General features: G+C 34.7%; 1 protein-coding gene across 1 annotated transcript in view; it reads right to left on the bottom strand.

Moving 5' to 3' along the window:
* Positions 1 to 26,270, bottom strand: part of LOC150094469 (propionyl-CoA carboxylase alpha chain, mitochondrial-like) — a 559,741-nt gene that overhangs the window by 175,373 nt on the left and 358,098 nt on the right. The window contains exon 17 of the mRNA XM_090412316.1: positions 18,940 to 19,050. Within this exon, the coding sequence (XP_090268442.1) occupies positions 18,940 to 19,050 (111 nt within the window). The remainder of the gene's footprint in view (positions 1 to 18,939; positions 19,051 to 26,270) is intronic.

Genomic DNA, 26,270 nt, shown 5'->3' with positions numbered 1-26,270 from the left:
TGTTTACAAAAATTATAGATGGTAGATTAAACACTATATTAAATTTTCATCACCCAAAGAACAGGCAGGTTTCAGAACATTCTTCTCAACTTAAGATCACTTACAAGCCTTAAATCAAATAATGAAAAAAAAAGACAAAAGAATATAATATACTAATCTCTTTGGCTTTTGTTGATTATGAAAAATCTTTTGACTCTATAGACCTATGCAAAATGCTTGAAGTTTTAAAACATATAGGAATACATGATAGTTATATTAACTAATATATATGAGGGAGGTCCATCAGTAATAAATTTAAATGGAAAAGAAAGAGAAATGGAAATAAAAAGAGGAGTCAGACAGGGAGACTATCTCACCAACATTATTTGCTACACTCCTTCAATATGCTATGAGAAAATTGAACTGGGAAAAAAGAGAACTGAATATTGAATGAAGAATACAGTCATCCCTCAACTTACATCCGCGTTACATCCTTTCAAAGATACGTCCGTGATCCCATAAGGGAATAAATAACATTTTTGGCTATGCTTTCGAACAAGATGCCAGTGAGCGTAAGGTAAAGCATGCAACAACGCTTTCAGCAACAACCTCCCTCAGCAGCAGTCGGCACTTGTCTTCAACAGTTCCTATGTTGATTTTGTGTTTGAGAAATGGGTTATTTGTGTATTTATCGCTAGTTATTTTGCGATGTTTTGTGCAATATGGCCCCTACATGCACAATAAAAAAAACTAGTGAAGAATCACAGAAAAAGAGGCAAGCAATTGATCTTGAAACGAAGTTGAAATTATAAGGCAACATGAAGCTGGTAAGCCCATCAATGTGATCGCATATGACTTCAGATGGTCTCATTCTACAGTGACTACTCTGAAAAATAAGGATAAATTCGTAGAGGCTGTGAAAAGATCTGCTTCCATTAAATTGACAATAGTGACGAAGCAACGACAAGGTCCTATCAGTAATATGGAAAAGCTACTTGCATCATGGATAGAGGACCTGAACCAAAGGAGCATGCCCCTGAGCACTGTGACCATAACTGCTAAGGCACTAAGTCTCTTCAACATGGTGAAGGAGAAAGCAGAACCCGATTATGACTACGAATTCAACGCTTCTTCCGGTTGGTTCAGGAGATTCAAGCAGCGTTTTGCACTGCACAATGTGAAAATGTATGGGAAACTGCAAGTGCTGAGAAGGCTGCCAAGAAGTTTGTGGAAAAATTGATAAAATTATTACGGAGGAGAATTATTTGCCACAGCAAATATTTAATATGGATGAGATGTCCTTGTTTCGGAAAAAATGACTGAGTGGACATTCATCCACAAAAAGCTAAAATCATTATCTAGTTTCAGAGCTCTTAATGCCCGTATTATGATTCTGTTACGGGTAATGTGGCTGGACATAAACTGAAACCATTTGTAATATGGTACAGTGAGAATCCACGAATCTTCAAAAACATTAGGAAGCATACTCCCAATTCATTTTCGGAGCAATAAGAAGCCGTGGATGACTCAAAAATTGAGGATGCCTTAACCTGCCTACCGGCTGAGGTGGATGAAATATCCAGCCCACCATAGCATTCTGCATGGATCAAAACTTCATCGGCATTGTACCTTTCATCATGGCATTACCACCCTCCACTGTTAATCCCTTTACGGCTATTTTAGAGCCATTCGTGGATTAACTGTTAGTGCTTGACTATTACACACAGTTTTACTTGGAATTTTCTTTACTGTCCTAAAATATTTGACTTTTTTGCCTCTAAAATTATTTATTGTTTCTTCGCAAAAATTGAAACGAATTTCACATGTGCGAAAATAATCAATCCTGAAATGACCATCGATCAGCCTTTGCAATGAATCTATGTAGTAGTAGCAAATTCTGTTGTATTATAAATTTATTCTTCAAATCACTGCAACAGAACAGTTGCCCTGGTTGTTCCAATATAGAAACAACTTTTTCGTGAATTTTCAGATGTTTGCATTGAACATATTATGTCACGTATTTATTTACATTTTTAAATAATATTTATTGAAATAAATATGACCTTTTGCTTCCTTTCCTAGCAAAATACCGTTATGTGGATTATCACATTTCAGTTCTAGAAACGATTTTTTTTTTGTTTTATGAACAACAAACGATGTTATATTGCATAACTCAGTTTCCGATTGTGAATCTTTTTAGTATCGAGAATTTATATCCAATGATGTTTTAGCAGGGATTTTTAGCCCACCCCCTTTTTTTTTTTTTTTTTGTAGAATGCACATTACTATAATATCCAATGCGTAACTACCATAGATATGTTGAAAATATAATATGAAGGATATCATATATAGAATAATTCAAAATTTATGCTCATTTTGAATATTTGCTAATGCTTATCCCCTCCCCATCCTTATCCTCTCCTGGAATTCAATTACATAACCACTCTAAATTTCTACAGGTTAGAAAACGTTTCCAGACAGTAATCAAAATCTATTACTTCATTTTACCGTTTCGACAAAAGAAATAAGGCAATAAGATTGTTGTACCCTGAAACTTCTAATTCTGTACTATTTCTTTGCAATCTAAAACCAGCTGTTCTACTGTCTGCTGAAATGATTTGAAATTTTAGAAATACTATGCTATATTTTCACCACATAAAATTGTTTATATGCATTCCACACAAAAAAAGTTCAGTAGTATTATTTCAGTTTCTTTTTCTTAAAATAATCTAAATATTTTTACTTATGCTTCTGGTTGCTATTTCTGAAGTAATCTATGTCTTAGAAATACTTATAGTAATCCTCTTAGCTGGTGGGAAAGGTAAAGGCTTAGATTACTCTCAGTGCTATTGAGGAAGAAAATTGAGAATGCTCAGCTAGAAGGGCCACTAAAGTGCCTCAAGCTATAGTCCGAGATACATCAAGAATGTCGTGTTTTGTTTTCAATTGTTGATTAGTAGACATCCTAACATAGAAGAAAATACAGACATTTCTTTTACAGGCTGATACAGCATTTGCTGAAATTCTTAATTTATAATGATCAGTTTCGTTTTTATTATCAAAAAATTATAAATTATTTCATATAATTATCTTGAAAAAGAGGACTTGAATTATTTTAAAAGAAAAGGAGCATATACTTCACATAATCTTATTTTTTTGGGGGAGGGGAGAGCAGGAAGGTTATATTGAAGACTTATTCAATTTGCATATATTTCAGAGAATTTATTTTATAAATCGTTAGACAACTGTTATGAACGTAAATCACTTGGGGAACATGCCCATTCATTTTAGTGTAAATAGTAGCAAAGATTTAGCTACTTCAATAATGTCACCTATCTAAACTAGAAGAAAATATCGTTATATCTGCTGATGTTAGAACTCTTCTACAGATTTCTGCCCTCTTGTATTCTACCATCTTATGCGCCGTGATTTCTTCTTTGTACTAGACAAAAAATCAGATAACACAAGAAAAATATGGAGTATTTTCTTTTTCATTGGATGAATTTATAATGTTCTCTCTTTTTGTTTTGAAAAGAAAGTAGAAATGATTTTTTTTCTTACTATTTTTGCCATTATAACATCTGATACAATTACAAGAGTGACATTTTACTGTTTTCCTCCACGAGAAAAAGAAATATGATAATAATATTGTTGATTCTGTTGAACTTTTGTAGTGGAAATTTTTAATACAAAACTTTGTAATTTAAATATATACATATATAAGCAAAAGTATTGCTTATTATAAAATTGGAGCATAATATCTGAACTAGCAGAAAATATATACATATCAATTTAAATCATAACCGTTAATTTTATTTTGTAATAATCAATTATACAGGGAAACCAAGAAGTTGAAAGTGAAAAGAACAGTAGAATACAATATAAAGAAAAAAAATTAGTGATATGTTTAAAGAATTTCATTATTCTTTATAAAGCAAAGTCGCTCAAGCATGTCCTTCAGGAAATCTGTGAAGCATTCTTCGAATCATGATTTTGAACAAAAATATAATATTATCTTGAACGTCAGCAGGTGGTTTTTTTAAATAATATTTCAAATAATTATTGTGAATTAATTTCTTCGAGAACAAAGAAAAGTTTGTGGAGTAAGCGATTAGAAAAAAATTAGCAAAAAAATTAAAAACTAAATTGGTTCTGGAATGTAACGCAATATTTAAGTGAAGAAATTAGGCAAGGATCTTTATTTTGTCCAGGCATTAAAATTGTATTGTACAATAAAAAGAGAAAATAAAAATAATTTCAATATTTTTAGTTTATCCAATATAACTAAAATTCAGTTACCCAGCATAGAACAAGGAACTGCATTTCTTGTTATAGGTAACTGAGACACAGCTATGAGCCTGAGATAATCTGATTAAGTGCTCTCTTCAGCGTGAGGGATTATCACACCTTCTAATGGACATACTGGCCGAATTGAACTTCTTATCCATGTTCTTTCAACAGATAGCATGCATCATATCCAGATTTAGCTGGACGTCTATAGACGTCCTCACCGGGAGGGAGGGTAATCAACTGTTATGAAAGTGAAATAAAAAGCTATTGTTTGAAAGAAAATGTAGGATTTAAAATTTTATTCTAGATAATGTTCCAGGTCATCTGTCCTATACGTCTTATAGCAGTGATCTTCACCAAGTTCAAAATCATGTTTCTTCCTCCAAACACTACTTCACTGATCCCGATGAATCAGGGAGTTCTTGCAGTGTTTGAGGCTTATTATCTATGGAGAACTTTTTTACAAGCCATTTTTGCTACTGAAGGAAATGACCAGACTCTCATGCAATTCTGGAAAACATTCAATATTTATCATGCTATTAAAAATATTGCTGTGGCTTGGGACTAAGTGACCTCTCTATGTATGAGGTGGCATATGGAAAAAGACATTAGAAAGGTTTGTGCATAATTTTGGAAGTTTGTAATAGTGGGCCTAGCAAACAATCTAAATCTCGAAGTGAATGATGACAACATACTTCAACTCATAGAAAGTTCCCCTGAAGAATTGACCAATGAATTGGTCAAACTGGAGGAACAACTGTTGCAGAAGAGGAAAAAAAGAAACAGGAAGAGGTAGTTAAACAATTTGCAGTGAAGGGTCTTGCAGAAGTGTTCTCTGCAGTTAGCAATGCTCTCACAATGGCTGAAGACATGGACCCCAATGTTGAACACTACTTAATAATAGAAACGAAAGTACATGATGTGTTTGCTTGCTATGAACAAATTTATGATGAAAAGAAGAAGAGGAATAAGCAAAGCACATTGGACATTTTCATAAAAAAACAAAGGTTACACCAGAAGAGCCACAGTCTGATCGTTCACACAGGGAAGGAAATGAAGAGGTGATTGTGGAGGAAGATTTGGGTGATTGTTCTCCTGTTTTATAGTAGCAATAACACACAGTACAGTTTTATAATAAGGTTTAAAAATTAAAATGACAGTATATTTATTACTGTTAAGTCCCTAACTCCTATAATTCTGTTGATTTAATGTATCGACTTACGTCCTGCCCGATGGAACAGAATACAGACATAAGTCGAGGGATGACTGTACTTAAGAAATCTACGATTTCCTGATGATATCATTCTAACAGCAACATCACCAAAAGAAACAGAACATATAATTATTGAATTAAATTAAGTAAGTCTGGATATAGGCCTACAAATAAATATGGATAAATCAAAAATAATGTATAGTGGAAATACTTCAGAATGAAATTAATTTGAAAATCAAAGACAGATTGAAATAGCAAATTTATACAAATATCTAAGACAAATCATTACAACCATAAACTTGATAATAAAATTTCAGCTAGAATAACAACAAGATGGAAAGTTTTTAACCATTATAGAGAGATATTTAATAGCAATTTACTAAACTGCCTAAAAAGAAAGATCTACAACCAGTGTATACTCCCTAAAATGACCTATAGTAGTGAAACCTGGAGCCTGACTTAAAAAACGCTTAGAGAAACTGAAAACAACATAAACAAACACACTAAGAGCCATTTTTGGAATAACCTGGTTAGATAAAAAGAATAATCCATGGATAAGGAAGTAAACAAAGTTTATTACAAAGGTAATGGACATTGCATTTGTAATAAAAGACAACAAATGGCACTGGGCAGGACATGTGATGAGAATGTATGACAATAGATGGAGAAAGAGAACAACAGAATGGACACCAAGAAATGGATGTCAAAAACCAGGTAGACCAGTGGTAAAATGGAACAATGAGATAACAAGATGTCATATATATCTTGTGCATCTCTCCACATATATGGGGGAGAGATGCACAAGACTGGCTTTAAAATGGAAGAAGCATAGAGGCGCATTCGTCCAACAGTGGACTGAAAAAAGCTGCTGATGATTGTAGACAAAAAATTATAAAATGAATATTTTCCATATGAAAGAAAAATTAATGTTTTTTTTTTTTTAATCATTAAATGCCCCTTCTTCTTCACAGCCATAATATTTACTTTTCCATTTTGAAATCATGTGAATCAAACTAAGTTACTGAATCAGCCAGAGTACCAATGAATAGTCTGGGCTCAAAATATAATGTTCATTTTGCAAGAATGTTAAGAATTAGTATCCACCAAATATGCCAGAAAGCATACATCCAGCATCCGCTTATTGTAACTTAGAACAAGAATTTAGTTTTAATTAACTAAACTTTTGTAGAATTTATTACAATGATAAGAGCAGCACCACGAAATATACACAAGTATACTTTAAAATCACTTTATGCAAAGTATATGGGTTTGGTTGGACTTTTGGACATCACCAGTAGAGAAAAACTCTTGAAAATTTTAATTGAATAGAAAAACTATAACCATAAAATCTGCTATACAGATGCCACTTATGACTTGTATGTTTATGTTCCAAGTTCAATGTATCAGCTTTGGATCAAGGAAGAATGATTGAAAGATTATGAAAGGAGGACTTTAATGCATGTTGCCCGTAAGATGACAGAATAAGAGAAATCGAATTACTGATAAATTTAACTATTTTTATTGAGTTTACCTCTATACTCAGTCTTTAACACTGTCACATAAGTCACTGTATTATCACCACCTGAGTGATACACCTTGTTGATGAATTAGATGAATTGTAGATGAATCCAGGAACAAGTGAATAGCAATATAATTCTCTATGGAGTATAGCAAGGATACGTGAATGGTAATATGTGATGAGTAACTTTCTTACCCTCTAAATTAAAGTGTCACCTGAGCTGGATAAGGGAAATGGCTACATCATGATACCTTGCTGAAATCTTTAAAACTGCAGAGAGTCCGAATACATAAGTTGGAGGAAATGGGGATGAATATGAAGCTGGTGATGTGAATACAAAGGGTGGCTGATGGACAGACTTCACAGAGTAGTACATAGTGGAGTTGCCATCCATAAAAAGGCAGGTGACCAGCAGTGTGCCACAAGGCTCCATATTGCAACCACTGCTGTCCTAGGAAGAATCTGATGGTGAATATCCAGTTGTTTGTTAAAAGTTGCTAAAATGAGGACAGCAACACTTAACAAAAAGTGATGGTAATAGCCTGCAAGAAAATCTAGACAGGACTGGTAGTTTGGGCAAATGATAAGGGCTCCCAGTTCAATGTATCAAAATATAAAGTTATAGATAATAAACTATCAAAAACCACAGCAGAACTGCACTGTAAGATAGTGATGTAAGATAGTGATGAGTCTAAGAATTTATGGGGATCACAGTGGACAAAGAGTTGAAGTACAGAGAACATAATGCACAAGTGGCAAAATATCTCAAAGGGCCACTTAGATGTTATGAAACACACTGACAAGACAAGCAGTAATAAGAACATCATCATCACTATAAGGCATAATATAACTACATCTAGACTGGTGCGAATGTGAACATATCTCATCACTTGGCTTTCTTGGGGATATGGAAGTTGTGGAGAAGATTCAGGTACAAGTGACCAAAATGGTGGCTAGTCTATGGAACACTCCCTATCACTTCAGTCTATCCTCCTTATGAGGAAAGACTGAAAATTTATCGATTAGAAAATGTAGCTTATTTATTAACAGGCAGATAAGAGGACTATGATAGAAATATGAAAGTGGCTAAAGGAGCTTTATAAGGCAGATGCTAAGAAATTTTCCAATAGGTACAAGAGAAGATTTTCTAGCACAGAGAACGGTAAATGAATGAAAGAGATTATAAGGGGTAGCTGTGAGTGCTTTTCAGTGAACAACTTTAAAGAGAGATATAATAGGCAAGTGTGAGTCTCATCATAACTCTGTGGCAATGCTTATGCAGTAATAATAAAGTTTGATATACAGTTTATTCTTATTACAACTTCAAGCAATCCAAGAGTCATTCAACTCTGCTACCTCAAGGATTCAAACAGAACTTGCAGATTTATCTAAATATTCTAAAGCACTTAGTTCTAAGACCATATAGTATGGTTTGAGTTTAACCATATGTTTCAGTTTTCCAATTTTCTTCTTTTGATCAATGAGGGCATTTACTTTGACTAAGAGCTGGTTTCAGTTGTGAGTCAATGCAACCATCAGGTGGAAGCATCCTACTACTTAAAGGAAGGGGATGACACCATTTCCCATCTCCTGCCACAGAAATAAAACTTTCAGTTGTTCTTTTGGGTGGGTTAGCCTAAAAATAAGTGCATCTGCATTCACCATATGAATAATTTAGTGCAATAAATGATGATATAGCCTTATTATAAAACATTCTGTATTTCTATCACCCTGCTTTGTCTTTAATTTCTTTACCTAATATTAGTGAATGGTCGACTGCCACAATATATATATATATATATATACAGTAAAAACCTGTTTTTACATTCCCGTAATTTACGTTTTCCAGCCATTTACGTCATTTTCCGTTGGTCCCATCTTAAGGCCAATTCTTATCATATATTGTTTTCCCACCATTAACAACTTGATGTGGACGTTATTTCCCACGAATTGCAGTTTTTTCTCAGGTGGCAACACTGATTTTTGAATCAATTTCCTATCATTCAAATCAATTTCTGCAGAAATCTACGTATTTCTGTTCCCAGATGGTGTTGCTTTCAGCTGTAGTTTCATTTTCGCCATCACGGCGACTTGCAAGCTTACAGCAGTGATGCAGCGATGAGCGATACCGTGATTTTTCAATCACAGTACGAATTGATACTGTGAAGTTTTGATATCAGTAATTTTAAACTGTCAGTAGCTCGTGGCACCCATAATGTGTTGTGATGTGATGTGATTTCACATTCACAGTGGTGTATTGAAATCGTGAACAAGGATCATACATAAAGTGTGAAATCACATTCACGCTTCTACCAAGTAACAGTTTTTACACGTGAATATTAGATATCAGTGAATAAACCACAGTTTGTGAAATATCACTTCACTAGCTTGCAGTGTTGGTGTTTGTAGTCGCAATTCAGAATTCAGGATCATCCACCATTGCAGTGGTGGATGATCCAGTAATATGGAGGAAAAAAGACAGAAAATGTATTTCGGTAGAAGAAAATATGGCAATTCTGTGATGTGTAGATGGGCTTGCATGAACACGTGTGCAATTAGCAATCTTGGACACTTCGTGTCCACTCTGATGAAGCATTGAACTCAATGTAAAGCAATCTGGCGCTATGTCAAAAAAAATGAAAATATATCTGGACATCGACATATGATAAATTGGGTAAACTTGTGGCGGAGTGATTTGTTTCTATGAGAGCATTGGGTATTCCAGTTGATGGTACTATACTCTGAGAAAAGCCCTTGAATTTGCTGTGAGATTGGGGATTAATGGTTATACTGCATCAAATGGATTGATTGATTATTTCAAGACGCGTCACAATATTGTGTGTAATCAACTGTAACAGTGTTGCAGGAGAAGCTGTAAACCAGTGGAAACATGAACTAAAGACTATTATTCAAGACTACAAACAGAAAAATATTTTCAATGTTGATGAAACCGGCTCTTGTATAACATTCTGCCAAGTAAAACATTGTGTTTTAAAGGACTGAAGTGTCACAGTGGAAAACTCAGCAAGCAGAGGATAACTGTTTTGCTCATGGTCAATGCTGATGGATCAGAAAAATTACTTCCACTGGTAATTGGTAAATTTAAAAAGCCAAGGTGTTTTAAGAATGTGAAAAATCTGCCTACTAAGTATGATGCCAACAGCACAGCATGGATGACCAGCAGCATCTTCACATCCACCATGAATGCTCTGGATTAGCATCCAGAGCATTCATGGTGGATGAATGCTCTGGATTAATAAATGGGGGGCAAATCACTGCAAAATACTACTGCTAGACAAAAGTACTGCACACCCTGAAGATCTGCAGCTCAGAAACATTAGATTAGTGTTCTTTCCCCCTAAATGTACAAGTGAGCTTCAGCCATTATCCATCTGGGCATCATCCATGCATTTAAATGGAAATATAGAAAAATGCTTGTGGAAAATGCTGTGTTTATGCATGATAATGGATGGACCAAAACAAATGACCATATCATTCCTTGATGCCATGCATTATGTGGCCAAAGCATGGTTACATGTTACTTCTGAAACCATATTCAACTGTTTCTGGAAGAAGAGGAACAACTACAGGAGGAAGAAGAAGATATGTCAGAGCCCAACAACTCATATGTGATGGATGAGTCTTCCTCATTTCAAGACTATGTTGATGTTGGTGTGATCACATCAATAGTACCAAGTGTAGAAAACATCCTTCCAACCACCTTAGTGAATAGGAAGAAGTGGTTGAAGAAGACTGTGATCAAGAACTACCGTCCCAACTAGTAGAGAAGCAATGGAAGCTATCTCTGTTTTGAGGCGGTATATTGCAAGTGCATCAGGAGATGATGGGGCATTTAATGCCTTATACACTGTGGAGAGGTAGGTGGAACTTAGAAGAGTGCAGAAAAAGCAAAAACAATCAACAATTAAAGATTTTTTTAAATAGATAAATGTAAGTAATTGTAAATTCATTTATTTTCAGTTATTAAATTTTGTAATCTAGTATGTAGAGTCACATACTAGCAGCAAGTCATCTTTTAGCCTTTTTTTTTTAATGTTTTTTACATTTCCTGCTATTTACACTTTTTTCCATCAGTCCCTTGGAAAGTATAAAAAAGGGGTTTTACTGTGTGTGTGTGTGTATATATATATACATACATATTTCTACTATATCCCATATCCTCACCCTCTATAGTCTAACAAATTTATTTATTTTACAACTGCATCAGTTAGACTATATTGAGTGTGAGATTATAAGAATTTAAATTAAAGACAAAGCAGATATCATTTGCATTCCCTGCTTATATTAATCCTTACCTTAAATTATGTTGAATTGGATTTAAACAGTATTGATGCGAACACAGATTGATAAGAAAAATTAGTAAAATAGACAGGAAGATCTGTGGACATCTGCCTCAGTGAACACAAAAAATATATCCGGAACTTTCGTTATGGCAAGTCGGGTCTGGCAGACCATGCTTTGGATACCTCAGCACACAGGATCAATTGGAAAAAAACAAAAGTACTGCATAGAAGCTTCTACAAGTCAGAGAGTGTGTTCCTGGAATCAACAGAAGCCTTAAAACATACTCCAAACCTTAAGAAGTATGTATAAATCTATGAAAGATTTGGGAGACAGTCAACCTAAGACCAAATTAATATTTATTTATTTTAATTTTATTTTTTTTTTCAAACTTTGGACTACTATTTTTCAAAAGTTTCAAGGACTACTATTTGGACTACTATATGTTTTTCAAAACTTTGGACTACTGTTTTTTTTTTTTTTTTTATTTATTTATTTATTTTTTTATAACTTAGATGGTGCTGTATGAGGACTTTAGTCTTGTGTTTTACACTGCAATTACTTATACTAGACATAACCGAATTGTGGTTGTCTCGCATTTGTAACAAACTTTGTTTGAGTGCTCTGAAGATGCTAGATATAATACCAGCAAAATATTAGCTTTTAAGTTAATATATAGTTATTTTCTTATCAATCTGTGTTCGGATCAATACCGTTTAAATCCGATTCAACATGTGTGATGAATTGGATTATCGTGATAAATTATCGTGCTTAATTATAAATCACATAAACTTCTATCTTATGCAGGTTCAAAAATTTCAGGATAGTGTATTGACAGAATCAGTCCAATGTGTTGTTCATTAACCATTTAATTAAATCAAAAAGGAATATATACAGAATGATTCACATTAATATATATACAATTTCATTACAATTGTTTTGTAATTCCCAATTATTCCTAATCCAAACTTAGTTTGAATTTTCTTCCTTTAAAGCTAATTCATAATCTAGAATAACCTGTCGTTCATATATACATTAAATGACAATAAGGTATACCTTGTGTAAGTCTAATTCAATATCAATATATATTATTATTATTATTTGACACCTTCAGGGAGTCCATAGACTCATCAAGGGAAGGAGGGCACCTGCTCTACAACTCTGTCTCCACCAACTGACCGCAACTACACCACTGCCATCTACCGCCGACCACCACTGGTATTTCCACAGACAATCAAAAACATTCATGCCCACGGCGGGATCCAAACCCATGGCCAAGTGGTTACCTGATTAACTGTTTGTCTCATAAACAGACGCACTTGATTATCACATGTATAACCACTTATAATTCTCGCTGTGCACAGTGCCTTTTACATGAATCCTTTGTTCACACATAAGCGCTCCTTCTTGTCTTTCTTTCCGTCTGCTGACTCGTTCTTGATTTCTGCTAAATTTCTTCCTTGTCCAAGTCATCAATTATTCCATGCCCATAGGACCCTTAACACAGTAGCAATGTGCAGCTGTTTCTTAGTGAGACGACTGACACAATACTTCTCAAGTGGTGGCAGACCCAAGTAAGAGAACTCAGAACCTATGACACTTCTCTTTCAATTACTGACAGTGTACTTCACTTAGCAGTGGACCCAGGTAAGAGAAGATTTAGAAAATCTTCAGACAAAATTCCTTCTCAATGACTTGCCTTATATATGCCTGGACTTCCGTTGTAGGCATGCGCATGTTTCTTGAACTCTCCATACACGTCATGTATTGACCTTCGGACAAACTGACATCATTCTTTGCCAGTCTTAGGAAATTTCCATCTTCGAATTCTTCACTATTCTTAGAATTAGATTTACTGATTTGATATGAGTTAGCAGTGTTACATGATGATGTCATATGTCACATTATTTTAACAAAGGGACATTTAAGTTATTAAAATTACAAGATCATCACAAACAAAATAACATTTCTCTAAACACATTCCTCTTAAAAAAACATGCCTTATAGTACATGCAGTGGAATATAATTACTTTCTGAACTTTATACTATTTGCAATATCAAGATAATATTCATTGTTTGTGTGCAATTTGCTCAGAACTGTTCGGTAGTTTGTAATGGTAGGCCAATTCTTATAACAAAATTGGTATTATGAGATCTGACTACATAACAAATAAATCAAACAAAATGGAGTGAAAAAATATTCCATATAACAAGATCAGAAAGAAGTCATTTTACAGTCTGATTGGGGACAGCAATTTAAATTTATAATTCTAACACTGAGGCTTAACTAATGTTACTAAATGGAATTATTATCAGTTTCATCTTTTAACTGATATCATAGGAATTTCTGAAGGAGCTTTCTTTTTTTCAATTTCTTCATAAATCCCATAACAAAAAATTTTAATGTTCAGCTCATATGAATCTGGTGTGGATGCCCAAGAATGTTGATTATCACTCATATAACTTAATCAAAAAGTTACCTAATTGGCCAGAAGAATTAAAAAAAAAAAAAAAAAAAAAAAACGTTAACATTGAAACATCCATTAGTCCCAAGAGTTTTTAGAGCACCAAAAAATCCACAAAAAAATATTCTGTTACATCCAATTGTGGATAGGAGAGATTTCCAAACCTCAAATCTGTCAAACTTGGTATTCCACACACACAAGAAAGACAGAATCATATGTGAAGAACAGCTTACATTCTATTGAAAAGGTAAAAGATTTAAATATAGAGCCTTCAAATATCCTGGAAAGTTTAGATGTAGTTATTCTTTTCACCAATGTACCTAAATTACCCAGTGGATATGCTTCTGAAGCTTTTCCCACTGACACATTCAGACTATTCAAACACTGTGCAGAAAATACTTTATTTTTACTTCAGGACAAATATTGGGAACAAAAAGGTCTAGCCATAGGTTTTCCCCCCTCCCACATCTCCAGCCTTGGCCAATCCCTTTATGGAAAATTTCAAAACTAACGCTATTAAAAACTATCACAAGAAAGAAAAAAACTTGGTTACATTATGTTACATCATTGATATTTTCATTGTTTTCATCAAGAAAAGATGACTTGTTTTGAATTAAAGATTACATTAACAACTTGCATCCCAACATAAAATTCACTCTTGAACTGGAAGATTGCAAAAAATTCCCATTCATGATATCCTTCTCAAAGTAAACAAAAAACTGATCTTTTCAGTATACAGAAAATCTACCATGATCGGAAGATTTTCACATGCTGCTTCACATTACCGTTCATTACAAAAGATAGGAATGATTAAAAAAACATTACAAGATAGAGCATGCAATATTTCCAATACATCAATTAACAGGAATGAAGAAGGGTATATTTGATGTATACTATTGCCCTCAATTGTTATGAGCCCAAAATGATTAACAAAATTCTTAACACACTTCCAACAGTTTCTTTACTTAAACTTTTAAGAATACAATCATGTTACCTTACATTAAGAATGTTACAGATAAAGTGGCAACATTATCCTATGATTACAACATTAAAGTGGCTTTTTACCATTGTATAAAATCTCCAGGTTCTTACATCCACTCTGAAATGCTATGGATCTCTACACAATGCGGGGAAAAAAAAAAAAAAAAAAAGCTTAATCCTATGTTTGGTATGCCTGGACCTAGGATACAACATAAGCCATTCTACAGAAAGTGACAGCAACAACTAGCAACGCACCAACATGCATACAGTAATTAATTTAACATTTCTTATTCTTATTACTTGTTTATATGCATCAATTGTGAAGTTTTGATAACATCTGCTATGTTAATTAATTTTTTTAGCCTATATAAGTTTTAGTACACCTGATGAACAGTGTAACGAATATCATTTACCATTATATCTTGGTTTTATTGATTATGAGGAAGCCTTTGATTCAGTAAAAACTTGTGCAATACTTAAAGCATTATGAAACCAACAGACGGAGGAGCCAAACGTCAGGACTATCAAATCAGCATACATCAATGCCTCAGCAGTAATTTATTTCAATGGAATCATCTCTACTGTGGAAATACAGAGAGGAATAAGACAGGGTGACATAATACATCTAAAATTATTCACAGCCTAGAAGAAATATTTAAACTTCTTGATTGGGAAAGGAAAGGTCTGAAGTTAAATGCAAGATATTTAATCCATTTATGCTTTGCAGATGACACAGTTAACTTCACGTCAACTGCACATGAATTTCTGACTTGTATACATGAATTCCAAATTGTTAGCAAAACAACTGGCCTAAAGAAGACCCAAGTCATGTTCAATAGCTACGTCCAAACAGAAATAATAGAAATCAATAATGATGAAATTAAACAAGTAGATCATTACATATACTTAGGACAACTGATATCAATGGAACAGATATCAATGAAACAAAATATCACAGATGAAATTGAAAGATGTATGATACTTGAGTTGAAAGCATTTGGAAAATTACATTTAATATTCAAAAGCCAACTACCATGATGCCTGAAAGAGAAAAGTTTTTAACCAATGTATTCTTCTTATATTGACATATGGCTGTGAAACATGAACAATAAAGGCAAATGAAATTCAAAAATTAAGAACAACACAATTTAGTATGGAAAAAAGTATTCTTGGTATCAACAAGAATGGATGACAAAAGGATATATGGATAAAAAACCAAACCAAAGCCTCTAACATCATAGAAAGAGTGAAACATCTGAAGTGGCAATGGGCTAGGCATATTACTTGAAGACAATATCAAAAACGATGGACAAAAGAAGTACTGGATTGGATTCCAAGAGAGAAAAAACAACCATGATGCCGACCTAAATCACAGTGGATTGATGATATCATCAGATCTGCAGGAGTGACATCGGAAAGGAGAGTGTAAAATCTTGTATAGAAGGATTTTAGAATAAATTTTCTTCTATACTGATTTTACTTGAGAAATAAAATTAATTTAATATACTGGTAATTTAATTAATATTTAACTCAATTATTCTGTAATAAACCTGAAAAAAAAAAATGCTAGAATAAATTGTGATATGAATTGTACAGACAAAGAATAACTCAAACGGGATTAAAAATGTAAGACCTGAGGTTATCGCAACTAGTGAAGGTCAACGATGTACGGGATTTCCCGACTTCAGCAACATGCAGGTGGCTGAGAAGATCCCTATAAGAAAATCCGGGCAATTCAATCTGTAAGAGTTCCAAGGTTGGCAGAGCAGAATAAAAGGGGGACAAATCGAAGGAAAAGGAGCTTTTCGTGCGAGGCTTTTGAGACTAGGCTTTTGGTGAGATGCTTTTTTCGGCCAGAGCTTTTGGTGCGAGGCTTTTCGGGTGGAAGTTTTTTCGGTGCAATGCGAGGCTTGCTGTTCCGGTTTTTTTTGTTCCTGCACTGGCTGTGAGGAGTTTCCAGTGTGTCCTGCTGTTCCAATGACAGGGACCCATGTCCCACCAGTCGATGCCCGACAACGAAAGGGGTTTCGTAACTGCAGTGATGGAATACCACCGAGTTCCCATTGCTAAATTGCTTGGCGACCTCCGCGTGTGAAGTATCATCGAAGTCGTAAAAAGTGCCCGTGCGTGAAATTTACCAGAAAGTAGATAAAGGTGTCCATGATCTCTAGGATCTTATATAATGAACTAGATGACAAAGTAACAAGTACGAATTTTGTATAGGACTTTCCTAGATGTGAATTTAATGGCAAAGTTTGCTGAATTTTTTGTTTGTTAGCATAAAGAACAGTAGTAAGGACAGAAAGCCGATTTGTTGAAGATAATTATGAAGTAGTATGCAGAGTTATAAGGAGTTAGATAATGTTATGTATTCAAGAAGGAATAGTATGTGAAAGTGTTAGTTAAGCCTAATAAGATATATTTTCTGAGTTAATTTAATGTAATGTGTGTATAAGTCTGCTCCTGTGTCTGAATTATATGTAAGCATATTTATTGCATTAGTCATTCAGCTTACGAGAGAATTGTTTAATTAATCTAGTGGAGAACCAGATACGTGATTTTTATATTATTTACATGTCATTTTTACTTAGTGATTTGAGTTGAGTTAATTTAGTATGTGTAGTGTTACTTTTTTTATATATCTTGATTTAGCATGAATAAATTCTTTTATTTGTCAAATAACTTGCCTGATTCTGCCTGACCAATGCACTTCTTATAAAAAGACAGAACCTGTGTAAGAACCTGTAAGAGTAAAAGTAGTCACAACTGACAAATAGTAGATTTAAACGTTGCTTGACTTAGAGATAAATATTAGAGATATTTCTGTGTTGTGCTAAGCGCTTTTTTTTTCATGTATCGGAAGATATACAACTCCTCTACGTAATTTCTGATGGCGCAGTCATAAATACAAATAAATTTTCACAGATCAGTGCGAGAAAAAGCCAGCCATTTAGACAAAGGAATTGGCTCCTGCCAGAGGCAATTCCTAAATTCTAAAATACATGCATGTGAAGAAGCATAGTCACGACCTTGAAGGGGGGGGGGGGGGGGGTAAATTGATAGACTGAAAGGATTAAAGATATTAGTCTACAATTTTCTACTATCTACAATTATCCTCCAAATCAGTCTGTTACTTGTCAAGACTCCAACATTATCAGATCTTATATTTCTATCGTCTAAGGCACTTTGTACTGTATCAATCCACCTATATCTTAGTCTTTTGCTCTTTATATTTGCTCTTTTCTCCAAATTTTCCCAAAATATTTTTGTATGTCTCACAATCATTTCCTACTCTGCTATTTAAATCCCCAACAATAACCAACTTTTCCTTCTTCATTATGTCAGTTGCTTTTTCTAAAGCCTCAAAAAATTCCTCCGCTCCTACCTTAGTAGAACCTTCTGTGGGACCATAGACACAAATAAGTCTCATTGTCCAGTTCCCCATTCTCATATTTGCCCACATTACTCTACTTGAGACTGCCTGCCACTCAAGAAGATTAGCCTCGCATTTTGTGTTGAATACTATGGCTACTCCTTCTTTTCCTTGATCGTTATTGCCTGAATATAACATTTTGTATTTATTGCTCAGAAAGATCTCACCAGTTTTTATCTTTTTTGTTTCAGTCACTCCTGTTATGTCGATCTGGTACTTATCTAATTCCTCAGCTAGCTTCATTTCTTTGCCATTCAGGCTTCTTATGTTAATAGTACCGATCTTTAACTCTGGTGATGTTGAGTTGGGGTGTGTTTTCAGATTTGTTACAGTAGCTGACTTTTCACTGTTCGTCCTGGTTCCCTGGCAAACACAATGGGGGCCTTGTATAACAGGCCTATGCCCCAGCTGGCATGAAATTTTGTCATCATGTTGTACCATCATTTTTTATTTTGATTTAACCAATAAGAATACAATTTGGTCGGCTAAATCACAAATTGCCAGCCCATCCTCGTTCGTTCAGTATCCAAGTAGATACCCAACAGGGTGCACCACGAGAAGGTGAAAACTGGACATTAGGTCAGAAGCCCTATTTGGTTCTCCGTATTCCTTGAAAGGCTATGTGGAGGTCTCCTCTCAGTTAGACAGCTTTGACCCTTAAGCACCCCCGTCAAATATAATTTACTATATAACCAAGTGAAAAACTTCTTTTTACCATATTTCAGTCTGTCAGGAATAATAGCAATTTTATTCATACCTTGAAATCCATCAGGATAAACTTCGGTCAGATATTTAGTACTGATATCACCATTGAGAAAACGATCTTCGATCACTATGTCCCTCAATAATGGAATATTATGAGTCACACCTGAAATACAATGATGCATCTATAGCAAGTTCAAAACCATCAGAAGGAAAAAAAAATTACATTGATCAAAATATGAATTATTATTATTATTACACAGGCACCTCCATCAAGTCATAAGACTCATCATGGAAGACCCAAACTATCAACACAATATCTATCATACTTTTCCTTGAAACCATTAACAGAAAAAGCACTCGCAACTGACCCATGCTATTCATTCAACACTCTCTAGGTGAAAAACCTAGTTCTCACACCCTTGCTAATAACATTCCAGTCTTACCACTCTGGGTAAGACTGGAAGTCTTACTCAACTTCCAGGGATGATCTCTTGTTATACCCCCTCTAGCCAAGTGATGAAATATTTCCTTTGTATTAATCTTATAAAATCCTTTAAGTAACTTAAATGTTTCTATCATATCCCCCCCCCTCCCCCCATTTTGCCTATCAATCAACTTTTGCAACCCATAAATCCTCATAGGGAGCATTTCACAGACCACTCACCATCCTGGTAACTTATCTCTAGATCCACTCCACCACTTCCTCATCCCCAAGAAACCCAGTTGACCTAATGTCTTTCATTTAGGAAGCTGAACTTTCATGAATGAAGCTTAACTGAGTAAGGGCACCAAACTGCATTGTTTATGCCCTCTAGGATTACAAGCAGCTGATAATGTTATGTTTTTCTGCAAGAAAACATAGTTTTCCAAATCTTCAGTAGTTTTTACAGCCATGGGATATGGTATAAACATTTTCTAAAAAAAATCATATTTATGTTTGTTCAGAAAACATAAATAATGGACGGGAGTGATTTGTACACTTAATTTCCACACAGGGAGTGCACAAACTAATGCAAGTGACTCAGATTATTTCTAGAGGCACTGCATGGCAAAAAAGGAAGCAGCAGCAAAAAAAGATATTTACCAGCTAATTAGGAAACTTCTAGAAACATTACCATCAAGTTTACTCTCTTCTACTATCTAGTCACTGGCCTGGGGAAACCACTTTAAATGCAGACATTGAAGTCTACTTAATTTATTAATAAGATTGTGTTGAGCATACCTAGCAAGGCTAAAACCTGCACTGCATGTGAGAAAAAATGTGGAGGGAACAGAAACAAGGAGCCCTACTTTGTAGATGAAACATTATAATATGCCTATAAACAGCACTTTATGCCTTTGATAAATAGGTGGTGGGATTTTACTAGGCAGTTAGTCATCTGTCACTTACAGGTCCAATTGACATTTTCTGCAGCTAAAGAAGATATGCATATAAAGGATCAATTGTTGCATGAGCAGAGCCCTATTTATGGAAACATGGTTCACTTGACTGAGACTGCATACCACTAGTGCATTTAATGCAACTTATGTATCATTGTTCCTGATGATTTTCATTTTATTCTTTTCATTGTTGAATTTAATGCTAAGTTTGTTACACAAGTTACTTAATTTAGATAATCAATCCCAAAGACTTCTACTGAATTTATTCAACTGAATAACACGATGTGCATAAACAGTTGACATTAACATGTCCATCTTTGATATGAATTTATTGCCATTTTCCTTCTTCATGCTATGATGAATAACAACAAAGACTGTTTGATGTGTTGTCTTATTTGATTTTAAACAAAATTATTTTTCATTCTCAAGTAGTTAAAAGAGAATATTCTAATTACTGATTTATAATATAAATGCAGACTATATTTTGCTCTGTGACTCATAACAATAATTAATTAATACTAATTATAATTAATTATATTACTAATTATATGAAGAGCCAAAGGCTTCAAGTTTCTTATTCAGCTATGAAACAATATGGGATGTAATATTGCTTAACTTAAATAATTTCACATCGCCGAATTGAAGCATTTGGCTTTTCATATAATTAGTAATTTATTAGGTCACCTTCTTGGCAATTCTTATAGTAGGGTATGTAAGTTCTGTTTGCAACAAACATGGTATTAACTAGGTTTACCTACTCACTGATGAGACCTCAATAAAGGTCGAAACCGGTTTGGGTAGTGACCTTCTCTCATAATGTAGAACAGTAATACAGCTCCTAGGAGCTGGATTTCACATTATGAGTAAATACCAAGAACAGTGATCGAAGCTTGCTCCACCCTTGCTATGAGTTGCCTCAGTGTTGCACTACCAAATGGGTTATGTGTTGCATATCCAGGTATTTGCTTACACTTGGACTCGCCAAACTTTATATAGTTTTTATATTCGGCATGAAACTCTTTGAGTTTCTTATTCGGCTATGAAACAATATGGGATGTAATATCCCTTAATTAATTATATTTGTAATTATAATAATTATAATTATTTTGAACAGCATTTGATGATAGTATTTGATAACAGCAGATAATGTGATTACAGGGATAGAATGTGAAGGGTTTAGTATTTTCAGGGAAGATAGAATGGGGTTCTGCTGATGATAGCAGATGAATTGTAGCAAAAAAAAAAAAGACATATGTGAGAAGGCGGCTGTTTGAAGCAGTCTGGTGTGATAGTGAGATCAAGGCCAGTAAGACAAGATATACATTTAATTGTATATTTATAGACCAGGGAGTTCCACAGATGATATGGAAGACATGTATCAGCTAATTAGTACAAGAAGTACAAGGTCGAGTGATTATCATAGGGGACTTCAACTATGGAGATATATACTGGAAGGAAGAAAGATCACATGGAAAGAAATGGCATTTATACACCTACTGAGAAATGATTACTCAAGGCAGTATGTGATGGAGGGGACTAGGGATGTGAGAGTATTGGACCTGGTCATAGGATCAGAAGAGCTATCCACAACCACATTGCCTCCGATTGGCAAAAGTGACCATGCAGTCTTGACTTGGGAGATTCTAAACATGAGGAATATTCTGCAAGAAGTGGTATATGTGGAATTACAAGGCAAATGATTATGACAAGCTTAGGAGAAAGCTTAAATCTGTCATAAAATACTGCAGAGGAAGGATGTTAGTAATGCAGGGGAGAGAATCAAGGGGAAGCGATATTAAATCACATACCTAAGGTAAGGAGGGTTAACCTGGTAGGAGTTAGATGGATGAGTAATATCATTAAGCATGAACTACAAAAGAAGAAAATGCTGTGGAGGATGTACAAGGAGAAAGGTGACCAGCAAACTCACGAATAGTACACGGCTCAGGCAAGAAATGTAACCAGCATGGCAAGAAATGCAAAATTAGATTATGAGAAGAATCTAACCAAGCAGGCCAAACAGTATTTTTGCACGGAAGAATGACCATGGAAAATTAACCTTAAAGAGTAATGATGGTCACGAGGTGACAAAAGCAGATAAAATAGTTGAAGTACTGAATGACCACTTTGCAGGGGTATGTCATCCAAGTAAGCTTTAACATATATGATAGATACTAATGTGGGAACAGAGATGGATGAATTGAAGGCTCTTAGGATACTGCAGAATATCAATGTAAATACAGCTGCGGAATTAGATGAAATATCAGCTCAGGTGTTGCGAGAATGTGCAAGGGAACTGGCAATGCCTCTGACTAAGCTCTTTAAGTCTCAGCTCTGGTAAAGTTATAAGGGAGTGGAAAGAGGACAAAATAATTCTCTTGTATAAGGGAGATTTTAAGACTGCAGTAGCAAATTATAGATAAGTCAGTATATCTCAGGCATGGTGATAAAAGTACCAGAAAAATTGGTCAAAATCAGAATTTTATCCAAGAATGAGTGGAAAAAGTTATGATACTGTGTGAGGGGTACATGGTTTTGTGAAGGGTAGGTCAAGCCTTAGTAATTTACAATTTTTTTTTTATGATAGAGTAATAGCGACGTTGGATAAAATAAATGTCTACACAATAATTCGGCTGGATTTGGCAGTCATTTGACATGGAACTCTGTTACACAAATAAGAACAAATGGGGATGTTCATGATGCTAGTTATATAGATAAGAGGGTAGCGGCTGGACAGATATCAAAAAGTGATATATGGTGGAGCAGAATCAAGGCAAAAAAGAGGTGATTAGTGGTGTGCTGCAAGGTTCAGTTCTGGGACCACTGCTGTTTAATTTGTACATATATGATATAGGAAAAAACCTGAAAGGAAATATTCATTTGTTTGCTGATGATGTAAAATTAGGAAGAGCAAGGTGATGCAGCAAAAGATAATGGATGTCTGCTTGATGTTGAGAAATGTAAAGTTATGCATTTTGGGATAAATAGATTACAAGCTGTGTACCATTATGATGGAAATGTACTCCAGGAAATATTTAGGGGTGGTAGTAGATAGAGAGTTAAAGTTTAGAGGACATATTGCTAAGATTGGTAAAGTAGCCCATAAGATTACTTGGCTATTGAAGAACACACTAACAAGTAGAGATAAGGAAGTTGTTATTCCTCTTTATAAGGCCTTGATATATGCACATCTGGATTACTGTGCTGAGATCTGGTCTCCTGGATTTCTTGAGTATGAGGAAGCAGTGGAGAAGATTCAGAGGCAAGTGACCAAGATGACGAGTGGTCTGTGGAATATTCCCTACGAGGATAGATTGAGGGTGTGTGTGGATTGCAAAAGTTGGTTGATGGAGAAAAAGAGGGGATATGATAAAAACATTTAAGTTGATTAAAGAGTTTTATAGGATTGATGCAAGGGAAATGTTCCAACACTCTGTTAGAGGGGCCAGAACAAAGGGTCATCCCTGAAAGTTGAATAAAGGTTTGTTTAGTAGGGGTGTGAGGACTAGATTTTTTGATTGGATAGTTGTGAATGAGTGGACTGGGTTGCCAGAGTTAGATGTGAGTGCTTTGTCCATTAATGGTTTCAAGGAGAGGTATGACAGATTGTATGGATAGTTTGGATTTCCTGCAATGAGTCTTTGGCCTCCATGGAGGCACTCATACATAATGATAACAATTTCTCATAACTTTTAATATGCCTTTTCCAGATCAACAAAACTTAATTATGGGTACTTGTTATATTAACATAATTTATCAATTATATGTCTAAAAATGAAAGACAGAAGAACAAATGGGTTCAGGCCTATTTTCTTTGCCACTTCTCAAAAATGCTTACATAAATATTACCCAGAACAATCAGTAATTACATTCTTCCATTTAGTTAATCCCCCCCCCCTGCTTTTTAGACGGATGCTACTAAATGTTCTACTACAATCATTCAAATTTGATAAAGAAATAAACAGAAGAATCACACATGGAAACAAATCATCATCTGACTGTATAAAGATTATCTGTTAGAAGATTTCAAAGAAGGCTCTTTAATGTACGTATTATTCCAGTGTTTACCTATGGAAGTGAGACATGGGCAACAATTAAAAGAAAGGAATATATGTAGTTTGCTGTCAAAGAGCCTTGAAAGAAGAATGTTCCATATAACAAAAAAAAGATAGAATAAGAAGTACTAGAAGAGAGATGATTGATGCAAAATATATTGTGAAATGTTGTAAAGCATGTAAATAGATATGGGCTGGCCATATTAGTAGACTATGAAATGAAAGGCAGACAAAATTAAGCACTGAGTGAATACCAAGAGATCGAAAGGTCACCAAAGAACAAGATGGAGAGATGATCTACAAAGGTCTGAAATGAACTCGTTGACATTGGGTAGAGACAGGCAGAACTTGAAAGTTAAGGGAGAGTCCTATATCCAGCAGTGGATTGAAAGAGGATAAAGAAGAAGTAAATCATCTACAGCAACTGCCTTTCCACATTTCAAGTTTTTCATGGTTTTTTTTTCTATTTTATTTTATTTTTGATTCCTCACATTACAATATCCTAATGCTAGGACAATAACTGCTCCTTGCCCAATACCCATCCTTTCTGTTCTAGTTGGCTCTTTGTGATGGTACATATTGCATCACATCTTTTAACTCTAATGCTGAGAGTTCTAAAACATTGAGATATATGTGTAATAGTCTCTCTAAACCAACAACCAGTTTTCCTTGAAGTATGTATATTATACTTACCACGGGCCATGTGAACCTTGATAGAATGAGCATTTATTCTAGCTCTGACTAGATATACTCCCATCCGGGTGACACACTTGTTCCTTCACATACCAAAAGATGTGAAGACAGAACTCTCTTCAAGCCAATGAAGGACTTTCCATCAACCACAAAATTTTTATGGCTTTTCTACCTCGTGTATTGATACATACAAGGGTGGCCTGAAAAGTTCTTGGCCTAACAATGAAAAAATGAATTTATAATTTCAAAATTATTTTTATTTTTCAACATAATCTCCCTTAAGACTAATACATTTATTACAGCACCATTATCCAGTCCTTGTAGTTGTTCTCAGTAAGATCTGCAAAATACTGCTCTACAGCTGCAATCACCTCTGATTCGAAGAAAAAAGGTGACCAGCGAGGAAGAGTTAGAAGTCAGAGGAGGTCAAATCTGGAGAATAGGGTAAATGTTCCAACAATTCATAGTGCAGATCCCTTAATTTTCCCATTGCCAAAACACTTTTGTTGGCAGGTGTATTGTCCTGATGAAAGATGATTTCTTTCTTCTGCAAACCAGGTCTTTTCTCACAAATTTTTTTGTCTAGTCTGGTTAAAAGATTGGAATAATATTCCTTGGCTATTGTTTTACTCTTTTCAAGATAATTAATAAACAAAATGCCTTTAGTATCCCAAAACAGCGATGGCATGAACTCTCCTGCTGATGGAACCGACTTTGCCTTCTTTGGCGCCAAACAACCAGATTCTATTCACCGTTTTGACTGTCGTTTGGATTCTGGTGTGTAATGGTGAATCGAAGTCTCATCTGTAGTAATAAATCAATGCACACAATCAGTCTTACTCTTGTTAAAACGCTCCTAGCACTGTTCAGAGATTTTCATGCAAGTGCATTTTTGATCTGCTGTGAGCAAGCGCGGCACCCATCTTGAGCAAAGCTTTTTCATTTGCAATTCTTCATGCAAAATATATCCTACATGTTCTTTTGAAATGCCTATAGTCTCAGCAATTTCACACACTTTGACTCATCGGTCATCCAATATCATATCGTGCACTTGATCAATGATTTCTGGTGTTGTTACACTTCTTGGACGTCCTTCACGTGAATCATCTATAAGGCTGGTATACGACCATGTTTAAACTCGGCACTTCATTTCTTAAATGTCAGAAATGAAGGAGAAGAGCGTCCATAAATTTTTATGAGCTTCGAATGATTTTCTTTTGGTATTAAACCTTCTTTTACAAAGAATTTTATAACT

Source organism: Typopeltis vanoorti, chromosome 22 (genome assembly GCF_054136105.1).
Source record: "Typopeltis vanoorti isolate ZY-2024b chromosome 22, IOZ_Tvanoo_1.0, whole genome shotgun sequence".
Lineage (NCBI taxonomy): Eukaryota > Metazoa > Arthropoda > Arachnida > Uropygi > Thelyphonidae > Typopeltis > Typopeltis vanoorti.
Note: the sequence above shows the minus strand (reverse complement) of the source record. Positions and strands in the feature narration are given on the sequence as shown.